This window comes from Poecilia formosa, unplaced genomic scaffold, assembly GCF_000485575.1.
Source record: "Poecilia formosa unplaced genomic scaffold, Poecilia_formosa-5.1.2 Scaffold45, whole genome shotgun sequence".
Classification (NCBI taxonomy): domain Eukaryota; kingdom Metazoa; phylum Chordata; class Actinopteri; order Cyprinodontiformes; family Poeciliidae; genus Poecilia; species Poecilia formosa.
Genome location: NW_006799984.1, coordinates 507,250 through 523,812, shown reverse-complemented (window position 1 = coordinate 523,812; position 16,563 = coordinate 507,250). Strand labels below are relative to the sequence as shown.

General features: G+C 41.5%; 1 protein-coding gene across 1 annotated transcript in view; it reads right to left on the bottom strand.

Moving 5' to 3' along the window:
• The window catches only part of LOC103138026 (receptor-type tyrosine-protein phosphatase N2-like), a 57,624-nt gene that overhangs the window by 23,084 nt on the left and 17,977 nt on the right, over positions 1-16,563 (bottom strand). Inside the window, exons 4-7 of the mRNA XM_016671454.1 lie at positions 14,200-14,397; positions 6,445-6,592; positions 5,263-5,336; positions 1,089-1,166 (exon numbers count right to left, since the gene is read on the bottom strand). Coding sequence (XP_016526940.1) covers positions 1,089-1,166; positions 5,263-5,336; positions 6,445-6,592; positions 14,200-14,397 — 498 coding nt within the window. The remainder of the gene's footprint in view (positions 1-1,088; positions 1,167-5,262; positions 5,337-6,444; positions 6,593-14,199; positions 14,398-16,563) is intronic.

Here is a 16,563-nt window from a genome sequence, read left to right as displayed (position 1 = left end):
GAACTGTAATTATTTATATAGTTAAATTTAATTTGAACTGACCTGAACCTGACTCTTAATCACTGAAAAGAATGACTGGATCTGAGTTTTATTTGGCTTGAAAAGAATTATTGATTCTTTGGAATCGGCTGAATGTGGACTGAATATTTTTGACATCAGTTGTTTTGAACCAGAACCTACTTAACTAGTTTGAGGTGAGAAGAATTAGAATTAATTTATTTGTAACAATTTGGCTTCAACTGTGAATATTCAAGTGAATTTGAGTGAATTTTCTGGAATTAAATCCCATTTTATTTGTCCTAAAATAACAGCTAATTTGATTGTACGCATTTTGAAAAATGTCAAACTGAATTCATTTAGGATGAGTTAGATTGAACTAAATTAAGTGAGACTGGAGGTGGAAATGGGTTATAATTGTTTTGAAATCATTACAAATAATTGAATTAGATTCAGTAAAATTTATATGAAACAGATGGGAATTAAACAAATTTAAACTACTTACGCTAAGAAGACTTACTCATTCATGTAAGTCGTTTGTTTTTCTGTGCTTTGACAGAACCTTTTAATTTCAGATTGAATGAAAAAAATAGTTTTCATCTTTTGTTTTGAGGATTTAAATCCAGAACTGTTCAGCGAACGTGCTCCACCTTGAAGTACTTTTATTTTCTTCCTGCTCCTCGTTCACGGTTACCTGCACAACTCCGAACCTAACAGAGACTTTACTTGTTTGACAAGGCGACCTTTCCTCCCGGCACAAACACCCACCACCCCAACACCGGCTAAAATAACTTATCGATCCTCTGCTCTCCAATTCAAACCCAATCCAACATTGGACACAGCGGGAAAAGGGTTTGCCACCTCCTACGTTAACAACGTATGGCACTGTCGACTGCTGCACACGTCTGTGGTGGAGGCGCTGAGCCTTATGTGGAAGGAGAGATTAATAATGACATCCACAAAACAAGACGGCCTCCTGTGTGAGTTGCTGCTCTAATAAAAAATCGGCTAGCTCTTGTTTAAGGGGGTGTATTGATTTTCGTTGTAATGGTGTATATGTGTTGTGCACGCGGATTTTCTTGTGTCTTTACCTGCCAGAAATCAGCCACAGTGGAGGGCAGGGGACCTTGAGTGGCGATGTAAGCCGGGTTCCTGGGATCATGATCCATCTGGAGGGAGAGAGGAAGTGGAGGATTAACAGATTGTTTGCTTTGTTCTCTTCATTCCTTAATTTCATGTAATTTTTTTATGTTCATATATTACATCTTGAACTTGTTTTTAAAGTTTTTCTTGCTACAACCACAAACTTTACTAGAATCTGAAGGAGCAGACCAACAGAAAGTGGTGAAAAGTGGCAACGTGAAAGTCTGGCGTACATTTTATTTACTTCACTACTCCAAAAAAATATAACCTATGCATACAGTGGTTTGCAAAAGTATTAATATCTCTTGAACTGTTCCATATTCTGTCAGATATAATGCTGATATTCTCTTAACCGACCTCCGAGGCGTCACAGAGCAGCTGGAGACTAGATCACACACAGGCAGACTCGGTTTTAGGGTTGGCAGCTTCTGAAGGCACTCAGAGGAAAGGGGGTTGAATATTTTGCACATCACACTTTTCAGTTTTTTATTTGTAAAAAAAATATTTTGAACCATGTATTATTTTCTTTCTACTTCACTAACAAGCCAGCATATGAAGTATTTTGGGCCTGACGGTGTTCAAGCTGCCTTATGGTTCATTATTACGTTCTACACGTTGTTACACAGAAAAGGAAAAAAAATCAAATAGAGCCATGAAAATGAAGCTGGAAAAAAAAAAGCTTCACTTTGATTTGCAACCTTTAACAACATTAGAGAGAAGTCGAGGGAACCGTTTCTAAAACTACCCATGTTAGGAATAAACCTAAGAATGGAGGTTTATAAGCCTGGATCCATTTTGGGTTGAAACATTTACCGTGTCACGACACCGTTTCTCCCCTCCTCGTTCTCCTCTTCACAGCTGGAAGCTTGGCGGAGAAGAGGTCGAACAGGAACTCAACTTCTTCTCAAACTTAATGAAAAGTGCAGAGGGATGGTGTAGGCGTCGTGAGCAGGAGACGGCAGACGGAGCGCGAGCAGAACCAGCGCAGGAAGTGAGTGACACCCCCGCTTATTAGGATGCAAATTGTACGGTAAATGTAATAATTGGCGGGACCAATTTAGCTGGAGGCAATTACAGAAGGAAGACGGATAATTTCTCGGGCTTTTCCGCACACCAAATTGTCTTTAATGGTCCTCGGTGGCTTTTGTGAATGCCAAACAATAATGAATGTCTAATGAACTTAAAAGGTAGTAAGACAGAGGCGGAGAAAAGAAAGAGAAAAGGGAAAAAAGGTGACATGTTGCTGGGGCTCATTAAAACATCAGTTAGAAAAGCAGCATGGAAAGAAAAATGAAGGCAGAGGTCTGGAGGTTTACGTCTACATTATCCCGCAGTTACATCTAGTTTTGTTGATCTGGGGCTGTTCTGTTTGTGACAAGAAAAGGAAATTCTAATTCTTTTATAACTTGTCATGTTTCAGTTAAGAACTGCACCTTGCTGCGTCCATTCCTGAGCGAAGAGCCCCAAAAATCAGATCTAATGCAGAATCATTGGAAAAACATGTCTGGGAAGCTCACTTTGTTATTGTTTCGATATGTGACATTTACATATTCGGCTTATTTGTTAGTTTGTTCAGGTGCAGTTTTATTATCAAAATGTGAAACAACAATGCTAACGTTAGCTTCTGATTTTCCTTCTGGACCCACTTGGATCAGCTGCTAAACATTTAGACTCATCAGATCTGGATTTCGACAGGTTTGGATCTCTGATGCCTTTATTCAGTTTGTAAAAGTGCAAAAAAAAAGTTTTAAAGATTTTTGGCACCTCAGAAGTTCTAGAGACTAGAAAAGCAGTGAATTGACTTTGTGGGGTCTGTATTGGGAATGTAAAACAAAGTTATCAACAGGTTTTACAGAAAATGAAGTTCTTCTGCAAATAAGATTCTATCTCTTAAATATTGGAAAGTTAAATATTTTTCTAAATTAAATGTGTTTTTTCCAGTTTAATGCAGGTTTTAAAACTGCAACACAGCATGGACTCTCCAAATCATCTGGCTATGAACTTCTCCAGATGTGCTGCCCGGAGACTTTTTTGACAAATATTTCTCCTCAGGAAAAAAACTTTGATGCATGAAAAAGCTGGAGATAAAGAACGGGTAAAACTGACAGGAGAAGATGATGAAAACCAAGATCCTGGGATCAGGGAGACTTTGCAAACTCATCACCTGTCTTCATCTCCCGACATCCCTCTTTCTTCTTTTCCATCTCGGCGGAGACAAAAGTCTAAGTCGAAGAGTCTCCAGAATAAAACCCTGCCATTAATGCAGCTGGAAAAGGACAACTGTCTTTCTCACTACCTTTCAGACATGTTGCTTTAAACAAAAAGCAAACGTGTGGGACGTGACACATGTAATTATCCCTTCTGCTGGCTTTTTGTCTCTTCTTCACTAAGACAGAAAGAGTCAAATCCAGTGGCTGTTTCCATCACTCAGCCTCAACTCTGGGAGGAAGTTTGACAACGAGGGAGGCTGTTACTGCCGCCTGACACCTGAGGCTGTTTCCAAGGATGGGCGACAATTAAAGGACAAAACAGAACTTTTGCTGCGTCTTTTTCTACTTTCTCTGAAACTTGACTTGTTCTCAACGCATCTGTTTGCAAATCCCTTTAAGTTTCTTCTTTAAAAGACAAATACAGAGCTTCCTCTGGGTTGTTCATGTTTGACTGACTGTTGGAGGCTCTGCCAACCACCTGTAACTATTTTAAAATGATAAAATGTTAAAAAGTTTAAGGGGTGTGAGGACTAGTGCTAGTACATTTACCTCCTCAGAAATCTGCAGAAACGTGGCTTCTGACCAGGAAAGTCTTAGACACGGCCCTGCAATCCTTGATAAGCAGCTGTAATCACCTAAATTAAAACATCACCTCTAGGCATTTGTGTTATTTTCTGGAAAAAAGATTGATGGTTATATATCTATTTATACATATATGTACAATAAAAAAATAGCACATTTTTTCAATTTTTAAGAGTATGAGTCAATGAATGAATGTCATCAGAACCAAGCGGTTTATCTGACATGACAGCAGGGAATCGAATTATATTTAGCTCCTCAGCCAATACATTTTTTAATAAACGAGTTTTATGGTTATTGACAGGCTGCTGGAAGAAGATCCCAAACACGGCTCCTCTTCCTTTGGTCGGAGTGTGGGCGAGCGAAGGATGGAGGAAATTCCTCAAATAAGCGCAGCATCCGCCATACGTTCACATCCAGCCTGCTGTATTAATAGAGCGTGTGGGAGGTGGGAGCGTACGCCTGACAGTGATCGTGTGTCAGTGTGGGTGTTTGCTCCTTCTTTCATGTCGTGTGTGTGTGTGTGTGTGTTTAATGCTCCATGCATGTGCACCCCGGCAGAGTTTGTGCTCCTCTTCGGGCTTCATGTGTTGGTTTCTGTGTCGGGTCTGTTGTTGCATTTTTGACGTTCGACTGAGTTGCTCTTTTGTTCTCAAATAGTTTTGATTTCTTTGGTTTCTCGCTGACACACACACACACACACGCACACACACGCACACACACACACATGCAGAGAGTGAGCCACTTTTTGGTGTGGCGCCCAGATTTCAAATGCATAGTGTTTCTGTTGCTTTTAATGGAATACCAGTGTATCTGCCTCGAGGGAAGCATAAACCTACTATTCCAACACTGGTTTCCAAATTGATTCCCTCACTTACTGAATTCACATGGCTTTTTTTTCTCCCCCCTCCCCCACCCGTTTCTGTCCTGCAGGCTGCTTTCCCTCCTTAAATCGGTACCGTGCCGAGAACGGGGCTCAGCACGCCGAGCACAGGCGCAACAGTAAACACAAAGCAGCGTTGAATTAGCATAACCCAAGGTCAGAAACAATCATTTCCCAAGATCCCGCAGATCAATTTGAGTTCCACCAAATGTAAAGCGAGTCCTGTGCATGTCCTTCCCCTGAATGATCACCCGCCCGGGGTGTCTGCTGTATGGAGATCGTTAATATTCATGGTGGAGAGAGCGGGCTCACTGCGAGTCTGCCACTGAAGTTAAGCAAGCGTTGCATCAAAATTTACATCGGGCAACGGTAGGCTGCTTGTGTTGCCGTGACGCCCCACGGGGGGCGGCAGTGTGAAATGCAGAGTTTAAAAGCAGAGGAGGTGCTTACTACTGGGCTGGCATTGATGTAGTCGGAGTTGCCTTGGCTGTTCTCCACCTTCAAGGTGATTCTGGAGTGATCATCTGGAACAGAAAAATAAAGGATTCAGCAATTTTTTTGTCTCACTCAAGCAAGTTTTAGAATGAAAACAGGATGTTTAGTTGGCATATCTGCTGACCGAACTTTTAAAACATAACTTGCATTTTTTCTTATAATGAATCGAGTTAATCTTCAGCTCACGACTGAACTGATGGAGCCGAATGGAAAGAAAAAAAATTGGAGATGCTCCTTGAAGTTTGATGGGTTAATCCCTAAATCTCTCCCTTCATCCAAAAAGATCTAACAAATTGTCACCACACTTCAAACTTTCTACAGTGAGGCTCTGAAACTGCGGGCGCACTGATGTGTCAAAGGTTTAATCAAAGGGATATCACACTGATCCCAAAGATTACAGAACTACAAGCAGAAATCCAAGGACGTTTTAGGGCTAAGATGGTGACTTGTGCATCCAGTGACTTGAAAAGCTCCTTTTTAGCTTCAAGCAGATGTGCTGCTCATCATCTTTGCTTCATTTTTTAATAAAATTTTCTTATTCAACAGAAGTCAAACCTCACCAGCTTAATTGGCAAAAACAGTTCAGTTTTTTTTCACACTCACAGAAGCTTAAGGTGCTTCAAATTGGAAGCGCAATTTATTCTCCACAAACCGCTTTCCCAGTTCACAATCTGGATTTCATTAAGCCTCGGCCCGCTGCAGACTGGGACAGCACTTTTCCCCTTTTTTCTAGATGGAGCCATTTCCACAAAGGCTTAGAAATTTTAAACATTGATGAGGCCTGTGCAGGAGAGCTTTAATAGAAAACTAATTTACAACCCTTCTGCTCGCTGCATCTGCTCCGACTTTCTGATTATAGAGAAAAGGCCTGGAAAACAAAGACAGAGTTTAACGCCTCCATGTCTGAATGACACCAGGAGGTGCAACACCCAAATTAGGTCGGCCTTGGTGGGTATTTTCTTAAAGATTTATTAAAAAAACAAGCTTCGGAAACGAGAGAACTATCGATCGAGACCACTTTAAAAGATTCTAACCTCTTCACTGTAAAGTGGAACGAAATAAGGGGAAGTTCAAGACTTTTGTACTGTAATTTATCAAAAAGAAAATACAACAAGGACAGGTTGGAGCTGTACTTACATGCCACCACAGCAGTGGAGCGGTTCTTCTTTGCATTGCCGTTCTTCAGGCCGGTGGTGGTTGCGTTGGGCTCAGCCTGATAAGCACACAGAGCCTCCCATTCCTTCGCCAGGCGGTCTTTATTCTTCAGGTGATCCTCCATGTAAGACTGAAGGAGGCAGGAAGAAGACAAAGTGCAGAAAGTTAAAATATTCATGTGGGGAAGAAGGAGATTCAGTTCTGGGTACAAACATTAAACCAATTCCTTTAGGAACTTTCCATCATTCTCTACAGATCAATGAATTTTAGTCTGATTCTGTGACAGAACAACATACATTACACAACTGAACAGGAAGGAGAATGTCATCGTTTTGGATTGAGCCTCTTTAAATCTGAAACCCCTAAATTCAGAGATTCAGCTGTTCTCATTGCCATAAATGCACCATTGTTATCCATGAAGGGGTTAACAATGGATGGAGAGACTTACATCAAATCATACTCATGTGTTTGAGTGGCCCAGTCAAAGTTCAGATTCAAATACAACTAAAAATCAGATTTGATATTTACAGATTATCTCCATTTAATCTGACTGGGATTGAGTTACTGTACAAAGAAGAATGGAAAAAAGAAAAAAAACTTATGATATGTGGGTGTGCAAATCTGGCAAAAACTTCAAGGCTTTCATTGTGGGAAAATGTGGTAAAACATTTAAGAAACCATTATTATGCATATATGTCATAAAATCGCAGTAAAATACATACATCTGAGAATTATTTAAAAATTAAATCTAGTAGTTTATAATTTAAAAGTAAACTGACAGAATGAGCAACAGCACTCTGGGTGTTTTATGAAAGAACCTTTCTAATGAGAATTTATGTTCCAGTTTTAGGTTCTTCACCAAACACAAGAAATCCAGAAAAATTGTGGCACTAAATAACCAAACAGTGGAGCTGAACTGAACCGTGTTTCTGAACCACATGAAGATTCTCTTCAGATGATCTTCTCTGAAGATTAAAAGAAAAACAAATCATTGAGACACCTCATTAGCCTCATATCTAAATGTCCACACGCATAATTTCTTCAGTTTATTAGATGCACCAATGTCATTTTAATCACTGCGCGCCTGTTTAATCTACTCCTGCTCCGAGTCATGATGGCCAGTTTCATCCTCGTTATTACCTACATTCAGCCGGTTTTCATAATTAAAGGCGGCAAGGTGACTTTGAACAATCGCCCTTAAATTAACTTGGCTCCAGACCAAAACAAGTGGAAAAGTCGTAGCTGGCCGTATCTGACGCAGCTTGTTTCTGAGTCGAGAATCGGCGGCGAGCGCACGCAAAATACAGGCCATCGTCTTTAATAGATGAGGGTCCGAAACGAGGTGGGGTGGTTCTGTAAATGGATCCGCCGATGATTTATGGTGACAATTACAAACGAGGGGCTTATCTTAATCAGAATTAGCTTCCCAAAAAAGGCCTAATGGCTCTGGGCTGAAATGAAAGAAAGTTTGTTCATAAAAGGGAAGCAGCAGCTGAGGAAGACGGAGGAAAACTGGCCTTTAGGTCTTTCTGTGTGCCCAGTTGGCGATGACATGCACAGTGTAACATTAGCCGTTCCTTCCTGCGGTAGCTTCCCCCCATTATACTTGCTAAAAGCAGCCATGATGTAACAGGAGGTCGGATGGTGCAAACCTCAACCTGCACTGTGCTTATTAATGGCAGGAGGTCCAAATAATGACAGAGAACAGGTCCACCCACAGAGAAGAAGAAAAACACAGAAATAAACAGGAAGCAGAAATCAAATGCAATCCACATGAAACACACAGAAATTTACATTAATCTATCAGAAGACACTTTCAAACACGCACTGTCCAAATTAGATGCCCCCAGCCGCCCTTTACCCCCTGCCCTCCTTCTCCCCCTCTAATGCCAGAGTAATAGGGTTTTGTGGCTGTGTAAAGGGATTATTGCAATCCAATCAGGAGGTGCTGAGATCACCATGTGGCGGCCAAACACTGAATAATCCCCTTACAGCAGGGGAGGGGGGAGGCGCGCAGCTGCCAAAGGTGCTCAATAAAAAACGCTACCGGAGCTGCCATTGTGGCTTTGACGCACCATCCAGAAGCACCTGTAGGAAAGAGCAGCATGGAAGCCAGGCCGCATGGGAGGTGACATAATGCGGGAGCCATTTTGGATCGACTGAGATGGCGAATGAAAAGGGGAAGTGGGTGGAAGAAATCACAGCGGGACGCAGTTACTCAGTAAGGAAGAGAGGCCAAAATGCAACTGTGCCCTTTATCACATCCTTATTTAGTGTTTTATTTCTGTTATTACTTCATAAACCTTTTTATGAAGTAATAACAAAAGTGTCTTTTTACTTCCAGAAGAGGAAAAGTGAAACCACCCACCGTCTTCTACTGTGCCAGACATGATTTTTGTCTTTTTAAGGTTTTAGGGTTTCTGGAAGGTTTTTGAGTTTTGAACAAATTGAGGAGCCTAAAAATGGCTTAAAGGTGACGATCTGAAAGTTGCATCAACAGAGGATCAGACAGACGCTTCAGCTCATCAGCATTTACTTATTATACATCTCCTCTCAGAGATCTGAACATTCCCATCACAAATCTCTCCAAGCTAGACGAGATGCAGGGCACCTTCACCTAATCATGCTTCAGTTTCTGCAGTTTCACCTATTCACTGATTTTTCTTAGAGCAAATCATCACCTTCCTAAAATGGCCTGCCATTCATGCCAAACATTAATTTGGCAAAATAAACAAGTAAAAAAACACTACCTCTTCCTTTCTTTCTTTCTTTCTTTCTTTCTTTCTTTCTTTCTTTCTTTCTTTCTTTCTTTCTTTCTTTCTTTCTTTCTTTCTTTCTAAAAGATGTTTTAGGCAAAAAAAAAGAAAAAAAAAGACTCACTTTTGGCTAAATAAAACGATAGATCAGTATTTTAGGTAGGTGGCAATATCTAAAATATTCAAGAGAAAATGCAGGTGGAGAAGCTGAAACACCAAAGTGCAGAGCTACTTGACAGCCAATCCAGGAGAACCATTTATTTCCCTTGATGCTGATTGGCTGTACCTCCAAGTGCGTAAATAAGGAAGACGGTGAATGTTAGCTTCTGCAGTGATGCTGAGACAGTTTCCACTGTGTTTATTAATGCATATTATGGTACATTTGGTGTTTGATGTAATAAAATAAGCGATTTTAGAGGAGGTTTCAAGTGTTGGAGGATTTCAGTTATTGTCTGGAGTCTGTCATCCCTAACCTGATAAATATCAGGTGTACCTGTGGCCAGGTGTGAGTCTCAGAGTAATTCCTGGGAAACCGGTAAAATAAAGGAGGAATCTTAGCTGATTGCTTGAGTTAATCAGCTATAATCAGTTACTTTGGTTAACTGAATACTGAATAGATTCAGTTAACCAATCTATTCATGATCTGCATCATGATAGAGCGATCGATCATATGTCATATTTTTTTCTTGAATCAGAGATGCATGTTGACCTGCACAAGTCTAAGAAATGATGACTCAGCCAATCACACGGAAGCCCCTCCATGTGTTTAGGACTCCTGACATGCTGAAGGCGACGTGTTTGGGTTCAAACTGCAGGCAGACAGGAAGATCACAGCACTTCAGGGACTCTACAGGGATTCTCTCACTCAGATGATGGCCAGAAAAGGGGAGAACATCCAGTGAGCCTCAGTTTGATACATAGACACGCTTTGATTTCAATACATAGAATCATAATTCACGTAATAAAACTTAATCCGGTTTTATTTGCAGAAGCAGCTGCCTCAGTTTTAGAAGCTGACATCATCCCGTTACATGAGTACATCGTCTCTGAAGCTCAGCCTTTCCCCTCTTCAGCTGACCATATCAAAGTGATTTAACATCCATTTCCCGAAGTCGCTTCTTCCTCCCCCCATCTGCACTGTGACCTACTCCAACTTTGCGTATCACATCGCGCCTGGCCTGGAGGGGAGCTACGAAAAAGCGAGGAGACACATTCCAAGCAAGGCAAATCTCAGCGGAGTCTCCAGCAGCAATATAATCTATGACACTTACTTGGCCAGCAACAAAGGACAAGATAATGTGCTTTATATAGAGAGTGGCCTAATCCTCTTAAGACACAAGCAAAGAGGATGTGGGGGTGGTGAAGGGTCCTCCAAGAGCCCGTCACAGGGGAGCTACATTAACTTGGATAAGATGGTGAAAGCTGGTTCTCCTCATATTAAACTCACTGGGTAGAAGATGACACAATTTGCCAGAGGTTTACAAGTGGCAATTAATATTTGAGCGGGGGTGAGGAGGGGAAAAGCAACTCATCAGTGGCAATGTCAATTCTTCCTCTTAAGTCGTGGTTTCTTAATAATTGCTCAGCAGTTACCTCATCCGAGGACGGGCTGCACCGTCAGAACAAATATTAACTTTTTCTTTTCTCGCTGCTTCGCAAAAGACTGTGACTCCTGATGTGATATCGCTCCAAAAAAAACTAAAAATGTTTTCAGTCTCTCGAGTTTCCCCCTCAAACATGTCGACCGGGGCCCAGGTTTGTTGCCAGGAAACCCTCTGCTCCTGCGGCTCCGGTCTGCACTTAACATCATGGTGGGAATTCGAAATGAGGTCTCTTGTAAGAGTGAATATTTTTGTACGGCTGACAGTTTTGACTGCGAGATGGAAATATGAGCAGTCACACAAACAGGCACTGTTCCAAAACGTGGGCACAAAGAGAAAAAAAAAAGTAAGAAAAGGAGGGAAGAAAGAATAAAAGAGAATAATGTCTAATTCAAAAGTATAAAAAAGAAGAGAGGAAAACGGAGCAGCAGGAGATGATGTATGATGTAATGCAGTTTGAAAGACTGCAATAAAACAAATTGGCTCACCTTAAAATGCATGTTCATATTTATGGGTTTTTTTCCTGTATGCAGCAGTAGGAGGCATTTGAATGGCGCTGATGTCAGTCAGTCACTGTGAGTTTTCATAAGCATGGAGGATTCCTCAGACAACAAGTCAAAACTTTCACTGCAGCCCAGAGACACACACTGCTCTGGTTTCACTGCTGCGTTCATCAGGCTTCCAGTCAAATCACCTCACTGTGAGGCAAACGGTTTACAGGAAACTCAAAGCATTTCTCTGCAAACATTTAGCAAGTTATTGTTCAAAATTAGATACAATAGAAGAGATGAACACAAAAAAAGATGAGAAAACTGAGAATTTTAGCAATAAAATAAATTGAATCCAAACAGCTTGAGGCAGGACGTTGTGAAGCAGTCTGATGGGCCTGCCTTTCAGGAGGATTACACAATGTGTACAGTCCTGTTCCTAATCCAAAGCAGAACCTGGGCAGAGGGCGGGAACGCTGCAGTGGTCCAGGCAGGTCAGTTCACCATCATCTGCAGGGCACCATGGCTGGATGTGTTTTATCTACTTTACCGGTTTGTGACTTTCTTTAGGACTAACTGCCCTTCCTCCCATGTTTTATGGTATGAAAAATCATTTCTGTAAATATTTTCTCAACTGTTTTTGGAATCCTCTCTGCATCTTTTTCCTGCTGCAGGTTGTAAATCCACTTCTTCTCTCATAACCCAGTAAGTACAAGACATATGTAAACAATTATTAGAGAACAAATCACACATCCTTCAGATTCGAAAAGTTCACGTTTTGAGTCCATAGAAAGTGCTGGAGCAGGGATTGTTGTGTCTTTTCAAGGCTCCTGTTTGTGTTGCGTTGCTTTGGACCAATCAGAGCGTCAGACCTGCGTGACGGAGCGGGAGGAGCTGTCCATGGTGCTGAAGGAGCTGTGGCTCTGGCTCCAGCAGGTCAGACGTGTGAGAAAGATCCAATTCAACCAGGAAGCTCAAAGTTTCCTCTGACCAACTACACACTGCAACTAAGAGTGACTCTGCTGATTAATGTAGATGTGATCCATGAGGTAATATCTGGTTTTTCATTCTATTCGTTACCTAATCTGACATTTATACATTTTGAGGAAACAGTTTTACCAAACCTTTTTTTTCCTTTAATCAGGTTTTTGTGGTATGTCGTCCAAATATCACCATACATTCTTTATGAATGATAATATCTCAGTATTAAAACAATATTTTATAGTATGTTGTTTTCAGAATTACATAATTTATAATTCCATGACCAGCTGAACTCTTTGCCTTATTTACACATTACAAATATTCTAATACTACATAATGTGAGCCAGTATCTTGACCCCATGAATTAAATGAATTAATTTAGTATGTAATTACAAATAACTCATCTTATTCTTCCTATCGGCTTCTTCAGATCGACAGGAAATTCTACCTGAACATGTTCACCTCTACTCAGATTTATTTACAGCCACATAAAACCTGAGCACCTCAAACGCAGGAGCTGTTCAGTGTTGTGGCTGCGCCTGTCAAAGAAATATTTTAGCTTGATTGTGTGCCTGCGTGGAACAACAGAGGGACTCACTGCAGAGGCTGCAGAGGGAGTCATTTCAGCCGCACACAAATCTCATGGGTAATTAGAATCTTTGAACACATCAAAAAATGAAAAAAAAAAGAAGCAGCCGGCTTTATCACATCTCGCCGGCAGCTTCATAATACATGGAGAGCGAGAGAGGAGGGGAGGGATGAAGAGGAGGTGGGCTGTTGAAGTGAGTAGCTGTACATCGAAATTACGATGGCACTCGACAGAATGCAACCGAGGTTCAATCGAGATTTTCATCTGCGGGAACAGACGAGGCTGAGAGGGCTGCTTATAGAAGCTGTGGGAGTAATGAGATGTACGAAGGCGCAGAGACACGCAGAACGGGGGAAGGATGAGAGGAACAAGAGGTGTGTGTTTGCACATGAAGGGAATGCTCTGTGTGTGCAGGAAACGCAGACGGCCATGTTTCACACGGGGCCAAAACAGTTCAGCTAGCTCTCGAAAAAAAAGCTTTCAGGAACGACAGAGAGGAAGGTGGAGGGAGCAAAGGATGCTTCATCAGGTCATGATGGACATTAATATGTAGACATTGTGCTTGTATGCTCGTTTTAACTTTGAGAAGGAGCTGTAAAGGTAATATCTGCAAAGAAGAAATACTTTAGCAGTAATTTAATCATAAAATCACAAAGATGACTGAGCAGTAAGATCTGGTTATTCTATTGTTTATGTTCCCTTTAATCAGTTTCTCCCACTTTCCAAGTGGAAACTTTGGGCTGATGTTTCAGTGGATTTCTCTGCCCATCAATGCATCAGTGTGTTTCCAAACAGCTTAAGTTGTGAAACATCACATCCTCATACATCTGTCCTTAAAGTCCATTCTTTTACTGCATAGATCACACTTCAGTTCTGCACAGCAGAAAAAGCATTTAAACAAGACACAAAGTTTGCAGGAAGAAGTGAAGAAAAAGTTTCTTCTTGTTTGTTTTAATCACTGTTAGACATCAAAAACTGATGCAACGTTTGGAAATATCATCTGCAGGATTAAAAACTCCATCTACTTGGTTTTTATTAGGAATTAGGCATTTAAGCACATAATTCCTCCTCTTATCAAGTTTTTTTTTAATCTAAGTTCAAAGCTTCCCTCTGAAATGACTTTTGATGCTCATTACTGAAACGGTTGTATGTTTTAATCTGAATATAATAAAGTCTGGATGGGTGAAGCAAATTCAAACTCAACAAACAACAAAATGTATCAAATATTGATCTGAAATGTTTCATGATCACAAAATGCATAATCTTAGATGTGAAAGATGAGTCAGCGAAATCACAGCAAAGCGTCTGAACTGGAGACTCACCAGTATCATGTGGCCAGTGGAGATGTCCATGTTGGAGTGGGCGGGCTCCTCGCTCCAGGAGGAGATGCTGCCGCGTCCGGAGGGGCTGATGGCCGGACCGCCGTCGCTGAACTGAGACGAGACGCTGTTGATCCTGGAGGAAATGGGCTCAGGACGGTCCACGGAGGGTTTGACCGACATGCGCTGCCGACACAGTTCCTGTGGAGCGGAGGACACGGACTCATCAATCACAGCTCACCTCGACGGAAAACAAGTCATGACGAGACGTGATGTAGAGCTTTACGAAACATAACAGATATAACACTTAGTCTTCACAGGGACCAGGTGAAACCTGGAGACTACAGAGTAGAGACATAAAAAATGTGGCTGAATGTAGATAAAATATCCCTTCTGTCAGATCAAATGCCGCTCAGTCAGAATAAAGACCAGATTTATCCCAGAGCCATCGCTGCACTTAACTCTAATTACGTAAAACATGACATCAAATGTAGATGGACTGCATTCAGAAAGCACTTTCAGGGTTTTACCGATCACTCAGAGCACTTTTACATTGAAAGTCGTATTCAGACTTACTTTACAGATCGGGGATGAACATTAGGGAAAGTGAGGTTCAACATGAGCAGGGGAAGCTGGGATGAGGCGACGAGTTTTCAAAAGATTTCAAATGAGATCTAAAGTTCCTGTTGACAAACTTCACTTTCTTGACTGAGTTTGTTTTAGTTTTATTTTAAGTTAGGCATCTGAGTTTCATGGGACTTAAATATGCTGTACAAGAAATCCAACACTTGGGGACAAACTCCAAACATGGCTGTTATGGCGTAACCAGCACAGCAGCTAAGCCAGGTTTTTATTCCTGATAGTTCTGTAGAATCAGCTTGATTTGACGACAAAATTGCGACATTTTCACATTCTCAGCTGATGTGCTTCTCTTTCACACTGTGTCAAATGATTCAAGCTCTTTGAATCATTTGCCTTCCTTCGCCTGTGGTGGCGCTGCATCAAGAACCACTGAAGGAAATGACACAGGAATCTCCAAAGAAGACAAGAGCGCAACTTCCTTCTTCGCAAAATGTAGACAAAAATGGAGAAGCATCAGATTTTAGCAGTTATAGGATTTCTCTTTTGTGCTTGGTAAAATACCATGATCCATTTCTCCCACTAGTGCTAGACTCTTCCATTTGATTTGGTTGTATTTACCCAGAATGCCCTGCTCTGGGAGCTGTCTCTGGTCCGCTTGGCATTCACAAACGCATTCGAATCGCACCAGAGTTCACTTCAACTGAACCAAGATCAAGGTTTTTAGGTGAACAAGAGTTTGCTTTTTTGGTTTCAAGCGAGTTGCTGAGATGTCTTACATGAAACCCAGACATCTCTACCAAACGACCCGACCCAGCTGATTCTGGAGACACCAAGGTTTTCCCAGGCCTGAAGGACACACAGAGTCCCTCAGACACGTTCTGGATCTACATGGCCATTCAGACGGCTAAGCCCAGAAACCACCAAAGAACACAGGAGATCCGCAACACCTCCAAATAGCAAAGACTGTGTTTTCTTTCTACAGCCAGATGATGTGGGATCAGTGGCAGGCAGCTGTATCTTCAAACCCAACTTTAAGTGTTGAGAATTTGTGTCCTCTGAAGAGGGTTTTTTTTCTAATTTTCTTTTGAAAAACATGAAATTTCAGGCACTTCATCAACTCCTGACTTTCGTCCAGTAAGTCTTCACAGCTCAGCAGGCTTTCACTGGTTAAATGAGGAAAACTTCAGAGAAAAGCCGTCTGTCACAATCTCTTTGCAGCAAATACAATATCTTCATTCACACGCCTGAGCAAACTGTCATTTTCTGTCTGCTGGATACGTGACCACAATGAAATATTAACACAGTGTCTAACTTCTCCTTCACAGCGCTCCGAGCGCTAACGTCGGCCTGCTGTAATGAGCGACTGCGCCTCCCTCCGTAGATGGAAAGGACAATGCCAGGAGACAATGTGGCTCTAAATGCAAGCCTATGATTTTACTCAGACTGCAAATGAGTTGCCTGCGCTGACAGAACAACACTTAACTCCTCATTTGTTTTTGAGATGGGAGAGGGAAGGAAGATTTTCAGACTAATCACCATAGAGAGTTAAACTATGTGAGCCGAGCCTGAGGACATTCTGCCACTGATCCAGATTTATTCCTTCCCTCGTTTCTGTCTGCAAAACTCGAAGACGGAATAAAGACATGTCAACAAACAGCAGAGACGGAAAGGTGAGACGTCAAGAAGACCAACCTAACAAAAGACCCTAGAATGAACCTTTAGGATCTCTTGGACCCATCAACCTCTGCAATTTCAAAAACTCACCAAATCAGTTTAACTTTAACA